This window comes from Prosopis cineraria, unplaced genomic scaffold (genome assembly GCF_029017545.1).
Source record: "Prosopis cineraria cultivar Desert tree isolate PC_DT_omini unplaced genomic scaffold, ASM2901754v1 PC11, whole genome shotgun sequence".
Classification (NCBI taxonomy): Eukaryota; Viridiplantae; Streptophyta; class Magnoliopsida; order Fabales; family Fabaceae; genus Prosopis; species Prosopis cineraria.
The window spans coordinates 8964476-8984855 of NW_026555342.1; the positions used below are offsets into that span (position 1 = coordinate 8964476).

General features: G+C 29.6%; 1 protein-coding gene across 1 annotated transcript; it reads left to right on the top strand.

The window, feature by feature from the left end:
• The first annotated feature begins 10787 nt into the window (after positions 1-10787).
• On the top strand, positions 10788-15128 carry LOC129285068 (purple acid phosphatase-like). The gene is made up of 8 exons (XM_054920613.1): positions 10788-11276; positions 11697-11897; positions 12012-12123; positions 12577-12806; positions 12936-13074; positions 13642-13862; positions 14469-14590; positions 14692-15128. Exons 1-8 carry the CDS (start codon positions 11091-11093, stop codon positions 14891-14893), a joined length of 1413 nt encoding a protein of 470 aa, XP_054776588.1. The 5' UTR covers positions 10788-11090; the 3' UTR covers positions 14894-15128.
• Positions 15129-20380: the final 5252 nt, after the last annotated feature.

The window sequence follows — 20380 nt, forward strand, 5'->3', positions numbered from 1 at the left end:
AAAAATGCAAGAAGGAAGAAAATCATTGACAAGTGGAGGCCATTTTTGGTATTTTATTGTGCAAGTCCTTTAGGTGACCACATGAAGAGACGAAATTGGAAGGCGCTTTTGGCAATGCACTATTCAAATACTATTCATGGTTTACCAACTTTTAGATATAAGATTGATGGTTAGAATACATTAAATAATAGGAAAAAAAAACTGTTTAAGTATAAGCTTTTTTATAATAGTAGAAACTATGTTCATTTTTTTTAAAACATGAGGTTAAAAGAAGTCCATGCAAAAGAAAATAAATTATATTATCTTTAAGTATAAAAGCTTTTAATTTTAAGAAAGTACTTTTGGCATTTTATAAAAGTTAAAAATTGTTTGAAAAAAAATTTACTAGATATGAGAAGGGATCCTAAAAGTATTTTGAGAATATTATTGAATCCACATCTAGCCAATATAATTTTCCCAACTCTTCAAACTAACTTTGTAGATGAAATTTAACTATCCTATTATTTTCCTATGATACCCCTATGAAAAACATATACCACATAGGATGACAAATTCCTGTTCCTTAATTTCTTCTTCATGTTCAGCTGTTGATTCTTTCTAAAATGTCATAACTCAAATATTTTAACAATTAAAATAATGATTTATTGGAGTAAAATAATTGTCATTTGTGTGTGTGTAATGCTCTGTATATGCAAAGTAATTTTCATTCTCAAACATATCAAATTTTATGTGACTTATAAATTTTATCACATTTTTAAACATCACTCATATATTAATTTATATAACAAAATTTACAAATTATCATAAACAATGTAATTTTTTATAATTATATATTCAAAAGTACATTTTATTATATATAATCTAAATAATTTTTAGTTTGCTAAACTAATATTTAAAAAATATGTTTAAATATAAATTTTATTATAACAATTGATTTTTATTAAATAAATTTTTGACTAACAAAAAATCAAATATGCACTTAGTTTCTCTAAACACAGCTAGCTAGATTCCGACTTTTGGGGATGCCATTTTCGTTGTTCAATTATTTGTGTTTGTTTGTTAGTCAATGGCGGGTTAAAAAATTGTTTCCAAGCTTGCATAAAAAATTGTTACTTAACATTGATGTTTATAAAAAGCGACATATTGCGCATCCATTTTAAAAGACTATATAATACGTTACTCCATAATTTTCTTAAAAACACAAATGAACTCTTTCAAAAAAAAATTTAAAATAAAATTACATTTTAATCCAATTCAACAAATTCAGAGCATTGAAACGTCTAAGGACACAAAAATATGTCTGTAGGCATTGGGTTGGGTGTATCTAGCTCGATTAGCAACATCATTTCAAGGAAAAAAATTCAAAAAACAATGGCGCAAAATCATTTCATAAAATAAAAATCGTTAATAAAATCAAAAACTTTATAAGCTATATTTTATATTTACAAAATAAATGTTATGTAATTGTTTTGGCCTCAAGATCTTGTATAAATATTTATAGAATGAATTGTTAAAAAAAAAAAACAAATTACCAGGCCAGTCAATTTGATGCACTCGCAAAGATGTAATCTAATTTAATTATCTCTGTTAAAAGTTTCAACTCGAATCAATCTAGACTAAAGCAATGAAATCAAATCATAATTGCTCCATCAATGCACCTTTGAAAAAGAACATGATACATCCCACGAATGGATGTGAATAAAAGTGGATAAGGGGAGTACCATCAAAAGTGACTGGCTTTCTTAACGGGGGAAAAATTATGACTAATGAGTAATGAGCATCTGGTCCCAGCAATCCTCGAGCCCATCTTTCATCCATTCATCCATTAATCGGTCAATTAATTAATAAAATGAAAAGGTTGGCATAATCTCTGAAAAAGACTTCGGATTATAAACGAAAAGGAAAACATTAGATATGTGAGTCTTATTAAATAAGTTATTAAATTCACGAGTTTAAATAAATTTATGATGAGTAAAATGAGAGGACGATTTTTGCTGTTGATTACTATTTAGCAGCATTATATCTGAAGGGGGTGGTTATTTTAAAGGTTGGATGACTAAACCTGCACTCCTTATGAGTAGCATTCTTTCTGATGATTTCAGATCCATTACCAATGATTATGCATCTCTAATGACCAACGAGGACAGAGAAGGTATCGGCTAATTTCTGCGGCTTCCTTCATGTTTTGTTAGTTCTTAAGTCTTTGCCTTTGGGCTTATGACTTGTTTTATGTTCTGTTTGTAAGGCCTTGCTCCTTCTCTTTGTTTAATGATATGGTATGTTCCTTTGTTGGTCAGGGAAAAAATATGTGAAGAGTATGTAAAATCAAATTGTAAACTCATGAATTTACCTTTATTAATAAATAACTATTAAAAAATATAATTAAATATGGTTAAAATATAAAATATAACTATCATTTGATTTAAATATATTTTAAATATAGATCATTAAAATTAAATCAATCTACATTGATAGATTATCATACTCAATATATAAATTTTAAAATTAGGCAACTTAGTTTGTTTGATTTCTGTTGTTATTTTTTGTGTTAAAAAACTATTTTGTAATATAGTTTCAAAAAGTATTTTTAAAAACAAAATAAAATGAAAATTGGTTTGGCTATATTAATTTAAAAATAGGTAAAATGGCAAAAATGTCTTGAAATTTTTTTTTCCAAAAGCATATAGTATTCTAAACTTTTTTACAATATTTTTGCTTCATAAGTTTTAAAATTAGAGCATTTTTATCCCACCATTAAAAATTAAAAACATTAAACCCCCTTTTTTTTATGTTTAGTCTCCAATTTTATTCTCTAATGAATTCTTTAACTTCTTTTTTAACGAATGAAAATAAAGACAAAAAAATGTGAAAATGAAGGAAGGTAAAATTATAAAATATCTTGGTCAAATTTTAATTAATGGTCAACATTTTTCATATTTAAGGTAGGGCAAAAATACTCTTTTTATTTGAAACTTTTAAGGCAAAAATGCTCTGAAAAAGATTTAAGATGTTAGACACCCTTAAAAAAAAATGTCCAGGACATTTTTTTCCATTTAACCTTTTAAAAATAGTTTTAGAATTAAAAATAGACCAATAATAATGGTTATAAATGATTAATGGTGGTAATTTATGATAAAAATTGATAAAGGTAGCTGTAATTTTCAATAATCAAATAAATTATATTTTAAAAATAAGAAAAATAAAATGAAAATAACTTGAAATTGTTTCTATATTTTTGTTTTTAAAAATAAAAAATGAAAATAGTTTTAAAAATAATTAAATCAAAAACACTAATACAAACAACTTTTTTAAACTTTTGTATTTTAAAAAAGAAAAAACAGTTTTTAAAAACTAAAAACAAACAGGCCCTTATTTTTAGTATTTCTTGTTTTTCTTTTTTTATTAGTATTAATTTTTTATTTTTGAGTTTTATTTTTATTTGAATCGGGTTTTACTACTTCTATGAACCGAGCTCTACACAATATATATCTAACTCACTTGACTTGGTAAAAAATTAATAAGTTTAAAGAGTTCGTATCTAATCCAAGTTCATGAACGAGTTAACATAATTTTAAATATAACTTCAATTTAATTTAAATATATTTTAAATATAGATCATTGAAATTAAATCAATCTACATTGATAGATTATCATACTCAATATAAAAATTTTAAAATTAGGTAAATTAGTCTGTTTGATTTCTGTTGTCATTTTTTGTGTTCAAAAACCATTTTGTAATGTAGTTTCTAAAATTATTTTTAAAAACAAAACAAAATGGAAATTCATTTGGCTATGTTAATTTAAAAATGGGTTAAAGGGCAAAAATGCTCCAAATTTTTTTTAGGAGCATGTAGCATTCTAAACTTTTTTAGATCATTTTTGCCTCAGAAGTTTTAAAAAGAGAGCATTTTCACCTCACTATTAAAAATTGGAAATGTTGATTGTTAAATTGAAATTTAATCAAAGATATTTTTGTATTTTTTCCTTTCTTTTTGTGTTTAGTCTCCGATTTTGTTCTTCAATGAATTTTTTAACTTTTCTTCTTCCAACAAATGAAAAAAAGATCAAAAAATACAGAAATAAAGGAAGGTAAAATCATAAGATATCCTAGTCAAAGTTTAGTTAACAGTCAACATTTATCATATTTAACAATAGGGCAAAAATACTTTTTTGTTAACTTCTAAGGCAAAAATATTTTAAAAAAAGGTTTATGATGCCATATGCCCCTAAAGAAAAATGATCCAAGTTATTTTTACCATTAACCTTTTAAAAATATTTTTAAAATTAAAAATAGACTAATAGTAATGGTTATAGATAATTAATAGCGATAATTTATGATAGAAATTGATAAATGTAGCTGTAATGTTCAATAATCAAATAAATTATATTTTAAAAATAAGAAAAATAAAATGAAAATAACTTGAGGTTGTTTCCATTTTTTTGTTTTTTAAAACAAAAAATGAAAATAGTTTTAAAAACAATTAAATCAAAAACACTAATACAAACAAGTTTTTAAACTTTTGTATTTTAGAAAAGAAAAAATTGTTTTTAAAAAACTGAAAACAAACTGGCCCTTATTTTTAGTATTTCTTATTTTTTTTATTAATATTAATTTTTTATTTTTGAGTTTTATTTTTATTTGAATTGGATTTTACTGCTTCTATGAATTGAGTTCTACAAAATATATATCTAATTCGCTTGACCTGGTAAAAAATTAATGAGTTTAAAAAGCTCACATCTAATCCAAATTTATGAGCGAGTTAACATAATTGTGTTAGCAAAAAACATAAAAATTGTAAATTTGGAGAGTTAACTTGAGTGTTTAATTGAATTTGTATCTATTTCAAATTTATAAGCAAGTTAATAAGATTTTGTAAGCTATAAAGATAAAAACAATAAACTCAAACAATTGACTTGAGAATTTGACAACAATGGTATTGAACATTGAGCAATATGATTTCTTTCAATTATTTTTTGAAAAATTCTTAAATAGAACGGGGTTTATTACATTATTTATGGTCTGTCCAATATAATTAAATTAAAATATCTCAAATAATCTGACTAAAATTTTATGCGATTTTATTTTAAGTACTTTCATTCTTATAACAGAATGTATGTTTAATTTATTGTATTTTTTTTCTCTACTATCATTAATGTTATAATTAATTTATTTAATATTGTATATATGTATGTAAGATAAATTTTTTTTAATAGGTAGATTGAATAAAGGCACTACCTGTGTGAACGTGAGAAATATCAAGGCGCATGAATGTAGGGGATTCATATCCTCTCAAAAGCTCCTCCCCTCAGCATCCCTCAGCGTCTCTAATCTAAGCCCTCCAATAAAAATATAGTGTCTCATAATTCGCCTCATCATCTAATATAAAAATAATTTTATTTTAAAAATTAATTCTCTTAATTTATTCTAAAAATTTTCTAAATAATTTTTTATTAAATAGATCAGGTTAGAGTTTGAATAAACCTGACTATAAATATTTAATAACAATCTAATTTATTATGTAAATTTTTTAAATGGAATTTTATTAAATAGATCACGTCAAAGTTTGAATATGCTAGATTGTAAATATTTGCTTAAAGTTTAACTTACTCTGTAATTTTTTTTAAACAAGTTTTTATTAAATAAGTCAAGTTAAGGTTTGAATAAGCCAAATTATAAGTTCTTTTGTGAAAATCTTTTAGAAGAAGTTTTAAAAATAGAAAATGAAATAACAAATCAATTTCATGAAAGAATTAATTTTTAAAGTAAAATTATTTTTATATTAGATGATGTGGCAAATTATGAGATATTAGATCTTTATTGGAGGGTTGAAATTAGAGACACTAAGGGACATTGAGGGAAGGAGCTTCTAGGAGGATTTGAATCCTGAATGTAGGACTATGGCGGCTCCGATAGCACATGGTGGATGGTTCTAGCAGCAAACATTACCCTCGCAGGTATAGGGCTGACATTGAAACAGTGGATTCAATCCCATATGACTCTATTTAGCTTTGGAAAAATTTTAAATGGGGAACCTTGACCAAAAATAATAAAAAAAAGGACCTAAAAATTATTAAAATTTTACTGAAGGACTCATGCAAAATTTTGTTTAAATTTGTGATAGAAATAAAAAAATTACCCTCATTTAAATGAACAATATAAACGACTTGTTCGTTCTCATATCATGTGTTATTCATTTACTTATGAAATATTGTTCGTTTTCCTATTTTATTTGTTTGTAATCCTGCTTTCACTTAATTTCATTCCAAGAACTGTAAATAAGTGAAGTATGAAAACGAACAATATTCTATAAGTAGATGAACAACATACAATATGGAAATGAACAAGTCATTTTATCATGAAATCAATACTTGAAATGAAATCAAGTGAAACTCAAGCTATAAACAAGTGAAGTAGGGAAACGAACAACAGACAGTATAGGAATGAACAAGTCATTTATGTTATTTATTTAAATGAGGGCAATTTTGTCATTTCTGTTACAAATTCTGTACGGATCCTTCAGTGAAATTTCAAAAATTTTAGGGTCCTCTTTTTCATTATCTTGGGTCAAGGATCCTTACCTGAAATTTTTCCTTTAGTTTTTCTTTCTTCTTTTTATCAACAATTTGGTTTCTCTTTCAAGATTCAAATAATTAAACAAACAAAAGAAAGAGGATAGGGACAAGGAGAGAAAAATCAAGAGCTTCATGCTAGCTCAGCATGGTTTATGGAAAAATTTCATTGCATATCCCTTGACCAAAGATAATAAAAATGAAAACCCTTGTATTTCTAAAATTTCACTGCAAGTTTAGAGTATTGAATTGAAATTAAAATTCTCTAAGAAATAATAAAATTGTCTTTATTAAAATTCTCTAACATGACTTGTTCATCTTCCTACATATGTTGTTCATTCGAATTATTATTCATTATCCTACTTTACTTGTTCATTAAAACACTTTCATTAGAATTAATTCCAAATGTTGCTTTCTTGTTAGCATAACTTGTTCGTGTCCCTATTATATGTGGTTCATTGTCCTTCAAATTGTTATTTATTGTCCTACTCCACTTATTCATTACAACACTTTCACTGGAATTAATTTCAAGTGTTGCTTTCATGTTAGCATGATTTGTTTGTGACCCTGCTATATGTTGTTTGTTACCTTTTATACTATTGTTTATTACCCTACTTCACTTATTTATAGCCCTACATATTTATAGTTCATTTTTTCTTGATTAAATTTCTTTTCTCTTTTAATAAGGACAATCTTGCCATTTTTTAAAGAATTTTAATCTCAATTCAGTGCCCTAGACTTGCAGTGAAGTTTCATAAATTTAAGGGTTCTCTTTTTCATTAAATATGGTTTAAGGGTCTTTAATGAAATTTTTCCATAGTTCTTTATGGAGGTGAAAATGACGTTGTTTTGTCCTTTAAATGCATTTATGGCTTTATGCTCTAGACTCCAAACTTATTAGCCTAAAATAGCCTATTGCGAATAAGACTCTCCTATTTTGAAATAATGCATTTATTTTAAAAGAGTCCTTCCTACTTTGAAATAACACTCTCTTCACTTTGAACTAATATCGTGCATGAGATTGGCTTATTTCTCAACATGTCTCTTTATTTCAAAATAGCCTCATGTTATTTTGAAAGAAGCTCCCTTGTTTTGAAACAATGTGCATTTCTTTGTGCTCTTTCCAAATAACTTCTCTTTAAGGATATCTTATTTGGGAATAGCTTAACTTATTCCTAAATAAAGAACCTCAGTTCAATGCATCATAAAACTTCTTTTGATATATTTTTTAGACTTCAAAATAGGTCTCTTTGTCTCATTGTTGTGATCTTCTTCACTATTTCAAAATAGCTTCATTGTTCTAAAATAAACTTGAATACTCTTGCTCTATTTCACGCGAGAAAAATAAGGGTCCTTCGTAATTTCTTTTGAATCATTTCCCTTCATGTTTTGTGTGCTTTGTTAGTAATATAATCTTTCTAGAATCATTGTAAACACTTTCTTGGGATAATTTGATCTTACTTTAATCTGATTCATAAATTTCTTATTCCTAAATAGTTTGATTATTTTGAAGGAGTCTCTTGCCTACCTTAAGAGAGACGTTATTTTCCTTATTTGCCGTGTTTTAAAGACTAACTCTGTTGAAAAGTACTATTACATGGCCTTGTTTAGGAGAATGCTCATATTACTCAAAAGAAAGACAAATGATGAGTTTAAGGGCAATTTTCTTAAGTGTAATAGATCAATTTTGAAGTCAAGTTATAAATATGATCATTTATGAAGACAAAATATAAAGAACTAACACAGACAAACAAGAGTTATTTTCATTTATTGTTTACCAACTTTTTGAGTTTATATTGATTAAAAGTGAGCTTCATTAACTACATATCAACTCTAAGGGAGAGTGTTTGACAGTAGTGGTTCATGCTTGAATCAACTCTGTTTGTCTCAATTTTTCTTTATTGAAATAGAGTATCTTAAACTCAAGGAATTTAAGTGGGATAAATCATTACCTTTGTAAAGAGAAGTAATTCAGACTTTAGTATAAGTCTAAGATTGTATTGAGGCTACCAAGAGCCCATATTAATCTTAGTGGATTTAGTGAAGAAAATATTAACTATTGCTTGAAAACTGGACATAAACTTAAGTGGTTAGAGCTAAATTAGGGTAAATATCCATACTAGCTTCTCTTCCTTTCCCTCCATCTTCTAATCTCATCTTTTTAATTTTATTAGCAATTTTTTATAAAACCCAATTAACCTTTCTTTTAGGCAGACTTTCAAAACCTCCCCCATTCTTCAATGCTTTAACCCTGTTCTTCCTCTTTCTTATGTTAGTTTTCAGGTGGCAATAACGAGTATTTTTATCCACCTCATGCACCCATTAACAACGATACTTTTAGGACTATTTCAACTCCTCACATTTCTGGATTTCTTCCAACTCATCTTATAGCTAACTTTAAATTTATCAAGAATCTTGATCTTAGGTATGTTGTAGAAGCTTGAATTCCATTCATCCTAGCCATTATCATCTTTTTTGGCTTATAATAAGAAAGTAGTCCTACGTCAATTTTAATTAGAAAACCATGTGCTCTTCAATTGGAGGTAGGAGCACATGGGCTTTTTATTTTAGAAAAATAATAATAAAATTCTCCCTAATTATATAATAATAATTTAGTTCTTTAAAATGCCATAATTTTACTGAAATCTTCAGAGGCTTCTGTGTGAATAAATTTTAAAATAAAAAAATTATTTTACTTTATTAAAAATAACAAGCCTTAATCATAACTTTTGATTAAAGAATAATAATTTTTATTCTGTAAATTGTAAAAAATAAACAAAAAATTATAACTTGTCAAGTATAATTTTTGTCTCAAAATAACAAGTCTCAATTATAACTTTTATTTAAACAATAACACTTTTATTTTGTGAATTGCAAGAGTTGAATAAAAAATCATAACTTACTAAATGTAATTTTTATTATTGAAAAATAAGTTTTTAAAATAATAAACCCTAATCATAACTTTTGTTTAAAGAATAACAACTTTCATTCAAAGAATTTCAAAAATTGAATAAGAAATCATAACTTATTAAAAAGGTAAAATAATATTTTTCAATTTAAAATTTATCGACATATAAGTACCTATACTTCGGTAAAATTATGATATTTTGAGAGTTGCTATTTATATAATTCAAGAAATTTTATTATTATTTTTCCTTTTATTGTTTATTTTTAGCCTGAGGAGCACATTAATTGTTGTTTGTTCTTGAAGGTAAGTCTTAATTAATTCCTAGATAATTTTAATCACAGGAAATTAATAGTAAAACTTAATTATTTCAATTTAAATAATTATATTTAGAATAAATTAAAAATGATTTATATTAAAAACCATATATTATAAAATCCCACATGACAGAATATTATAGTATAAATGATCTTAGCTTAAAGTTACTAATCATATTTTTTAGTTTTTTTTTATTAAGCACACCCAAAAAGTTGAATTTGAAATCAAATCAAAATAATTGCAAGATTGCAATAACAATTGCGTTGAAATATACTAATTGCTATTTGTCATCCCCATTCATTTTTCATAGAAGGGGAGTTTTTTTTTTTTTTTCCGTTTTTAACCTGGCGAATGCATCTTGTTACTAGGAAATGCATTTTATTATAACTTATCAATTATTAATATGGCAGGCCTGATGCCCTGATCACTTGATTTGCTAATAAAGAATGGTTACATTCAAACCCTTATAATTGAAAATATGATGGTAATGAAAACTTTGTTGGAAATTAAATACGGCATATGGCATCAATTATAATACGTTTGCCTGAGAAAACTCCTCCTAAATCAGTTTTTTTTAGAGAAAAAAGTGCCGTCGGTCAAAACATACTCTCGTTACACGTCATGAAAACGAATCATGATTCATGATTCATACTCATACAAGTCTTCGTGGATACACAGGACTCCAAAGTCAACTCTCTCTCAGCCAGTCACCCTCATATCATTTATTTATTATTAAAAAATATAATTTTTAATTCTTATAATTTTTTTAAGTTTTATTTTTAATTTTTATAATTTTTTTAAATATTCTTAGTCTCTGTAAAAATTAAAATTATTGAAAAGATAAAAGTTATAAGAACATGAAAAATAAAAGTTACCTCATTTTTTTAAAATTTAAAATATTAAAATAATATAGAAATTAAAATAAAGCTTGATCAGAGTATAAGGAAGAAAGATTATGTTTTCCTTTTATCAACTATGACTATCCATCGTAAAGGCTTCAAGTCATATACCATACAAACAACAGCTCGAATCTTCGGCGCCCGTGATTCCATGAAATCTGATTTCACACGGCAGAAAAATAGAAGCTGTTTATAGAAAATCCCAGAGTACACCCTTACCTTCAGGCATTCGTTGACCAGATTCACTGAGAACCTTGAATATTCCCCTAATTATGCCATTGCCATTGTAAATTGCATTCTATTAGTTTGCTATTATCTATAGTAGAGACGAGGGGAAGAGGAAGGCGTCGAGATTGATTGGTGGGACCTCGATTCGTATAGGTTTAGAATTCGATAAGATGCATCTTCTAGGTTGTCCCTGTTTTGTAGCCGTGGCTCTGTTTCTGGGTTTGCTTCTGAATGTGCCTGAGCTGTGCAATGGCGGCAAGACTAGCACCTTCGTCAGGAAAGTTGAGAAGACTGTGGATATGCCACTTGACAGCGATGTTTTCGAAGTACCTCCAGGTTATAATGCTCCCCAGCAGGTATCTTTGTGACCCTTTTTACGTTAAATATAGTTTTGCTTTTCTGATTGTAAGTAAAGAATAGATGAAGCAAATTCTTCTTTTCTGTCATTTTCCTGCTTCGTTTACTCTGCGTTTCAACCCCATTTCATTGCTTCACTTGAAGCAGTCCTAGCTAATACCAAACTTGTGATTCAACAACTAATATTATGCTGACATGAGGATTAGTCTATTAACTATATGGTGTACTTCAATTCTGTCAAATTTATATTCTGAAATTCCATCTGATTTTCTCAAAACTCAAGAAAATAGAAATGTCAAGTTTTGAAATCTGAATCACAACGCAGCAGAGGGAAAATGGAACCTAACTGAAAACTGTATCCCCCCCCCCTTTTGGGTCTTACCCTCAGAGTTTTAATGTATGGTTGATCTGGAATTTAGGTTCATATAACACAAGGTGACCTTGTGGGAAAGGGAGTAATTGTGTCCTGGGTGACTGAGGATGAACCGGGGTCAAGTGTAGTACGTTACTGGAGTGAGAAGAGCAAGCAAAAGAAGGTGGCTAAGGGAAAATATACCACTTACAGATACTTCAATTACACGTCTGGTTTTATTCATCACTGTACCATTAGAGATTTGAAGGTAAGACTCTAATTGCTCAACATCACAACTCCAATGCAATTATGCGAAGCTTGAAGCTTCTGGATGAGAAGATATGGATGTTTCTTTTAACGAATCAATGTACTTTTTGGGCAGTTAAATACCAAATATTACTATGAGGTTGGAATTGGGTTTACAACGAGGCAGTTTTGGTTTATAACTCCTCCTGAAGTTGGCCCAGATGTGCCATACACATTTGGTCTAATCGGTAAGTGCGTTTTATTGGCATATCCGGTATTACTTTGTAGTACATAGATCACAGTTTAACATTGGGATACAAGCATGTGAAAATATATCGGTTGTCTTAGAATGGGTTTTCTGCTTGATCTTTCACATGCATTTGGTGGGTTTAACAGTTCTACGGAATATGAGGTGGTCTATTGGGGAGGTTAACCTAAAAGTAGTTAGATGAAGTGTTGGGCATGAATTTTTGTTCCACTTCATGTATCAAAAGAAATGATCCTTTGGGAATGACCAAGAAAAGGAGTTTCTATGTTTAGTCCGGATTTATATGTCCTTAAACTAGTAGATTTGACTTTTGTGACTGTTGTTTGGTCTCTACCTCGTGCACCCTCTTCCAACATTCAGCAAAATCTTGTGGAACAACATGAAATATGTGTGCCAATTTGTTTGTGATTATCTAAGGGAACATTGGTTGCAGGGGATCTTGGTCAGAGTTTTGATTCAAATAAGACGCTCACTCACTATGAAATGAACCCTAGAAAAGGACAAACTGTGCTGTTTGTGGGAGATCTGTCTTATGCTGATAACTACCCAAATCACGATAACGTCAGGTGGGATACTTGGGGACGGTTCACAGAAAGAAGTAGTGCTTATCAACCTTGGATATGGACAGCAGGGAACCATGAAATTGATTTTGCTCCAGAGATTGTAAGCTTCTCATATGAACCTACTCGAGACAATCTTTTTTTTCTTTAATCATCATTACTTTTTCAATGCTATTGTTCTTCAACCAAAAATAAAAATAAAAAGGGAAAAACTGTTGTTGATTTGTTGCAGGGAGAAAACATACCTTTCAAGCCCTATACCCACCGTTACCATGTTCCTTATAAAGCATCGAAGAGTACTAAACCCTTCTGGTATTCTATCAAGAGAGCTTCAGCGCATATCATTGTCTTGGCCTCATACTCAGCATACGGTAATTCTTTGAGATAATGCCTGATTATGTGAAGGCATACCGATTGATACTATGATTTTCATATACACAATACTGCTTGTAGTGCTTCTCACAGTTGCAAACTTGCAATGAGCCATGACTTCTACATGAACAAATTGTTCTGACTAGTTTTGGTGCTCTATCAAGGCATCAGAGAGCTCCAGCTGATCGTCATATACTGTTTCTAATACACATGTGTTTCATAGAAGTTATCATGCAATAGTTAATAAATACTAGATATCCTAAATCACTGGCTGATGCATTAGTTTCCTTTGCTTAAAACACTAAATCTTACTGCTGCTTAAATATGTGTTGTGCAAATATACATGTTTGAATAGTGGGCTGAGCTGTTGACCCAAAACAAAAAAGAGAAGTACTGACTCAGTAATATATTGTCAATTATCCATGTCAAGTTATATTGCTTCCTCTTATCCACCCCCACTTTTCCCCCCCGGGTGTCAGCGCTTGGATCAAGTGCTTACATGGAACTGTAATGCCCATGCTTTTAAAGTGAAATGTTTTCAATATAATGGATCTTTACTTTTTCAGGAAAATACACTCCCCAGTACACATGGCTTGAGGCAGAGCTACCAAAAGTTAACAGGACAGAGACTCCTTGGTTGATTGTTCTGATGCATTCTCCTTGGTATAACAGCTACAATTATCACTTTATGGAAGGGGAAAGCATGAGAGTGATGTATGAGCCTTGGTTCGTGAAGTACAAGGTCGATGTTGTGTTTGCTGGTCATGTCCATGCCTATGAGAGATCAGTAAGAGCTAGCTCTCTATCAAGCCGTCTCCTTTTTTCTTTACTTATTTTGACTGAGGTGTAACTGGTGTAATGTTGCTCTCAAGCTACTTATTTCTTTATTTTCTCTCTTGAAATCTCAGCAACATGCTTCTGAAAACTGTTCAGATCATGATTCATTAGGCTTGCCTTCAAACTTTTTCCAATCTCAACCCTAAGGGGTTGGTCTAACTTTGCAGGCGAGCATTTAATGTGTTGCCAGACAGCCTACCGCAAGTTGAATATTTATTGTCGGTTTCTTTGGACCAGGCTGCAAGAAATTTCCTTTTGAATTCCTTAGTCAGGGTATAGATGGTCTATAGATTTACCAGTTGGAGTGCGTGCATGCAAATTGGTCCAAACACCACCTTACTGTGATGCCAAAGAAAAAATTTCAATCTTCAAACAAGAAATATTCTCTGTTGTCGCAAAAGCAATGCCCTTCCAAGAATTTATCTTTCCCCCATGATAGTTACCGAATATAGTCACACTGACACATACCTGAATGAATTCCAATATATTCCCTCACCCAGCAAAAATAGATTTTATTGTTATTCTTCAGTTGATAACTGATTTGTTTGTGTGTCAGGAACGCGTCTCCAATGTGGCATACAACGTTGTAAATGGTCAGTGCACTCCCGTAAAAGATCAGTCGGCTCCTGTATATATAACCATCGGTGATGGAGGAAATCTTGAAGGCTTGGCAACCAAGTAAGCTCTCTATGAATAAAACAGAAAGAGTGGAATTCTAGTGAGGCTTTTTCTATGTCATCTTAGGCTGATTCATCTCATGATGGCAATTTGTTGGGCAGCATGACAGAACCACAGCCAGCGTACTCTGCATATAGAGAGGCCAGTTTTGGACACGCCATTTTTGACATCAAGAACCGAACTCATGCTCAGTATAGCTGGCACCGAAACCAAGATGGGTATGCTGTGGAGGCTGATTCCATGTGGTTTTTTAACCGGTTTTGGCACCCAGTTGATGACTCCACTAGTCACCCATCAAATTAATCAATTTATCAATTTACTGTGTCTTTTGGGGGAAATAACCACTTGCCGCTGTGATAACTTAAATGATGATCCTTGTCAAGTAAATTGAAATGTGTTAGTGAATGCCAATTTCGATTTTCGCCACTTCAATCATTCCACTTTGTATTATTGTCTCACGAGATATGGATGAATACCTTATGGCTTGCTTCTATTCTCATGAACTGGCGAATAAATAAAATCTCAAGCTCTTGCTTTCGCTCGCCCTTCTCCGTACCTCCCAGACGCTATTTAACCATAACTTCTTTTTCTTGCCTCTGAATCAACTCTGCTCTCAAAACTGTTTCATCATAAAGCTAAAAAAAAAATGAAGGAAAAGTTTAAATTATTGACAATTTTACGCTCTGTTTTGTCTCAAAACTTTGGACTGTTTGAGAAATTCAAGTCTTGTTCATTTTTTCAATTTTATCCTCAAATAATAGCAGGAGAGAAGATATGTTAAATGAAGTAGGAGAAAATTAAATGAGAATATGTAATTAAAATTTTCTCAATCTGCATGTATTAACCTTAACTGCAATTAGTGGTTTTCAAATGGAAGGAGTACATCAATGGTCCTTGAAATGATTGAATAAACTTGTTTTATAGAAATCAGTTTCAATTTTAAAAAACGACTCAGCTAAAAGTTATAGAAAAAATAAGTCTAAGATATTTAAATATTTTACGGGGAAAATGACAAATGATTTTATAATTTATTAACCTATTTACAGAATAATAAACAGATATGACACAAATTAAGTGCGTCTCATATGTTTTTCAGAATCGAAGAGGTTAATTTATAAGGAAAAATGATAACTATAACCTTGTAAATCTCCAAATCTTGAAATGTTTGAAAAGAAGTTATTTGCAATTAAATATTTTTAATTATTGAAATGACCAATAGAAAATGACTCATGAATTTAATGAACTTTAGTTGTGAATTTAAGAAAGATTACTAGTGAACATATAAAAAGTTAATTATGAATGTATAAATAGTTTTATGAATATATACATGGTCACTGATAAATTTAATGAGAACCATTTGTAAATTTATAAAAATCTAATTGTTAATAAATATTTAAAAGTATTTTTTTAAAGTCACAACTGATTATTCTTGAAATATAAGTAATGTATAAATTCATGAGACTATTTATTCATATGCCATTTAATTTTTATAAATTTATTATTGACATTTCTAAAATTCACAATAGACTATACATAAATTTATAAAATAATTTATTATTTCATAATTAAATTTTTATTACTTCTCAAGTAACATTACTTAAATTCACAACTAACTTTATTTAAATTTATGAGTTACATTCTACTAATTATTTTAATAATTATTTATTTTAATTATAAATAAAGATCATAATCCTTTCGCAACATTTCAATAATTTAAAGTATTCAATTATATTAATGCCCTTATCAGTTATATAATTACCATTTTCCAGAATTATAACTAACATGTGGGTCCCTAGAGTTTCTAATATTATATACATATATAAATTTCTAAAATATCAATCTTTGTTTGAAATCTGGCCCCACAAAAAAAAAATCGTTGTTTGAAAACGGGTGGGCCTACAGAGATCTACCTACCATCGTGTATTAACCTTTTGTTTTAAATGACAAATTTGTTGCACGAACATACTAAAAACAAACAAAAACTTAGAAAATGTAGTCATTAGCTTTAATAAAAGATGGAATTTCTCAACTTTCAGTAAAGATTTCATTGACTACGACATCTCCCTCCTCCTTGGGTCTTTCGAGAGCTTTACCATTTGAAGACATGGCATTAATTACTCTGTTAAACAGATTTTTTTCTGTTCTGTCATCTTTTAATGTTCTGTTATTAACTATATCTTTATAACTTTTTTCCTTTCTATTTTGTTAAAATGCATTTGGCCCTGGGAAAATCGCTGCTAAGGACCCCTGTAGAACCTTGTTAGCAAAAATGGACAAGAGAAATCTGATTTAGCTCTGCATTCCTTAGGGTTCTCTTTGTAATTAATTCGGATGGTCAAAATACGTAACTTTCCCCAGCTTAATTTTTTTTTTTTTAAAGAGAGTGTTCGATAGCCTTTGGTCTAACATTGTCATGCCCGTAATTGCTGTCCTGAACCCCCCCTACCTTTTGTTCAGGAAATGAGCGAGAGATTCCTTGCTTGATGTTGTTGTTACCACTTCTAGTATCAAACCCTCTTGAGTTGTCCTTCTTGGAAGCCCTTTTTTTTTCTCTTTTGAAGATGCAAAAACAACAAGATGTTCAAGAAACTCAGATGAACTCCAAAGAATCAACATATGATAGAAAAAAAAGCAAGGCATTAGTCAGCTTTTAAGGTGGTTTCTGGAGATGTTTTTTCCACTCATTGATTACATACCAGGGGCATTCGAAAGGAACCGATGGCTTTGTTGATCCCCATTAAATATATGAAACTTTGAGAGACAGTACAAACCATATAATATTATTTGTAAATAATATTAAATTTTCTAAACCACACTTTTATTAAAATTAAAATGCAACAATGACTTATATTTTCCCAAATGGTAACATTTTCACAATATTACAGGACTTATTTCTCTAAAAAAAAATAGCTATTTCCTAGACTAGTTAAATAAAAAATTGTTTGTTGTTAAAATAAAACGAAGATTTGTATTTTCCCAAATCGTGACTTGCTCACTTTATTAGTAATGACCCTTGTCATTATCTACACATAACCATAACTCTTAAACCAATTGATTAAAGTAAGGAAGAGACCAAAAGAAGATATGATCAACTTTGATCATTTGAAATTCTAAAGTTTGTTCATAAATAATATTTGAGTAAATGAGTCCCAAGATGAACCAAGTTTAAAAACTGTAAGTTAAGGCCATTGAAAATATCAAAAATCATAGCACACGAGGTACGAAAGCTTGGGAAAGTAGTTAAGCATTAAAATATATGAAAAAGAGGTAAAACAGTCATTTCAACAATTCTAGACAAATCTGTTGCAACTTGTGGCGTAGAGGTCACTCATCGTAGCCAAAGACACCTTCTATCATGGCCAATGCATATGACACGTCCTCCACGGCTATCAAAGCATTCCACAATGATGTACATGACAATACAACATAGAAAAGACAACAATTAAAATCAAACTTTCAAGATATCTAATTTCTAGCTTGCACATCTAATTAAGGTAATTTAAATGTTCACACATATACAATTAAATATTCTAACTAATGACTCTAGTTTCATCTCAATTCAATATTAAATAAGGATCACGGAATACTTAGGGCTATAACATACTTGTTGTAACATTCTAAACTTTTGAATTTTTAATTTAATTATCAAATTTGAGGTTTATTGAGGAACTTAATTGAGGATTGATGTTATTTTAAGGTTTCTTTAGGGAATCAATTGGTAATCGATGTCAATTGAGGTAAATCATTTGTTTAGGTGGTTAAATATGGTTTTAATTTGGCCTAGGATGATATATTAAGATTAAATAAGGTCTAAAATAAGTATTGGGTCCAAATAGTTGGGCTAAGATTCAAATGACACATTCCATGCCATGCACTACAGCGCATGCTGCACACGTCGTGGCACATGGACGCGATTTTAACTCCCTCATTATATGATAGAATAGAAGAGGGATTTTAGTAAGGGTTTGGTGTGAAATTTATTATGCTTTGCTAGAGTGTCACTCAAGGATTTGTGGAGCATGAATTTGAGCTCCTAAAAGACTAAGGTAAGCATCCTAACATCTCTTTTACCCACTTCTCTTCATTTAGTTCTAGAAATCTTCATGGCTATAGTTGGAGTCTTAATTTTTGAATGGTAGAGCCCCTAGTTTCAAATCAAATGGTCTTTTGAGGTTAAATATGTTTAGAGATTGTTTATGATAATATGGGTGTGAAATTCAAAACCCTATATGTAATTGAGAGATTTGATGATGATTCGGGTTGTTTAAGAACTAATTAAGTGTTTTGGAAGTATAATGAGGATGATTATATGTTTATTTAAGGTTCTAAATAGTGGTAATAATTTAGGTAGACTAGATTGATTAACCTAATCCTAGGATTAGGGTTTGATTAGTGTGCTAACACTTTGAATAGTGTTAATTAACACTTTGTTAACTATAATTAGTTTTGTAATGTATTTACATTATAGTAGAAATATCAATGAAGGTAAATGTGTTCTTGTGTGGGGAGCTTTAATTGTAAGAAAGTAAGGTAACTACTATAAAAATGTTTTGTGACTTGTTATACGTGTTTATTTTGTTTGGAAGTAAATATGTTGAGATAAGTATGTTTTTAGTGTTCAGAAAATAATTGCCAAGTGAGAATTATTATTGCATATGTAAAGATATGTATTTTGTTTGGAAATAATTACTGTTTGGAAGTATATAATTGTTTAGTTATGTTTTTGCTTGGTTGTTTGAAAGCATGACAAGTTGGGTTGTTTAGAAAATATGTATTGCCTAGGTATTTTGTCTGGAGTTGTTATCTTATCACATGGTAAGCCCTCATTGGACTAAATAAGTAACTATTAGTTTGGACTAACCCATCTTTGATCGAGTGATTTGGTTCTGAGCATGGAATTATAAGGGATATAAGGTTTGGTCATGTTAAAAATGCAAACTGTTTGGTTTTTGTTGGGATATCCATTATTGAAAATTATTTTGTATGCCCTAAGTAATAGCATGATAGGTTGCATTGCATGCATATTTGTATATTAAGTTTGGTTATTGAGACTTTTAAGTCTTACTTCTTGTGGTTAACATTTTTATAAGAAATAGTTTAGCTAGAGAAGCATTGAAAGCATAGTTGGTGTAGGTAGACACCAATAGGTCATGCTGACCCTTTTTTAGATTAGTTTGTGAAAATTGACAACCCTAAAAAATTTAAACTATATTTGTGACTCTATTGTTTGGATGATAATTTGTAATTAATTGCTATGAAGTAATTGTTGTAACACCCATGACTTTTTCAATTTATGATGTGGGGCTAGCAAGTGGTTAGAATCAAATATATCTTGGCTAGCCCATATTATTGCATTTCATATATATAACTGCGTTGGGTAGCTGTAATCCAACTATGAGAATTTCACATGCATGTGTCAAGTTGTGATTGTGAATTGGAGTGAGTTTGAGTTGATCAAACGTCCCACATAATGGGCTAAAACTTTGGTTATAGTTTAGAGATGTTTGGAAAAAGTGGCATTTTATTTCATAATGCATTTTAGTGGATAAAATCCTTAAATAAAAGAGTTTTAATACCAAACTAAAGCCATTAACTATTTTTTAAATAAGCTTCATGTAGACACTTGAGTCATTCAAATTGAAGTTTTGTACAAAGAGTTACACATACTTAAAGTTTGAAATTTTTGACAGCCTATGCAGTACTATATCAACATTATGCACAGCGGTGTATGTTACATGAGTTGCGACACACATCATAAAGAAGGAAGTTCCTTCTCTATGCCATGTGCCA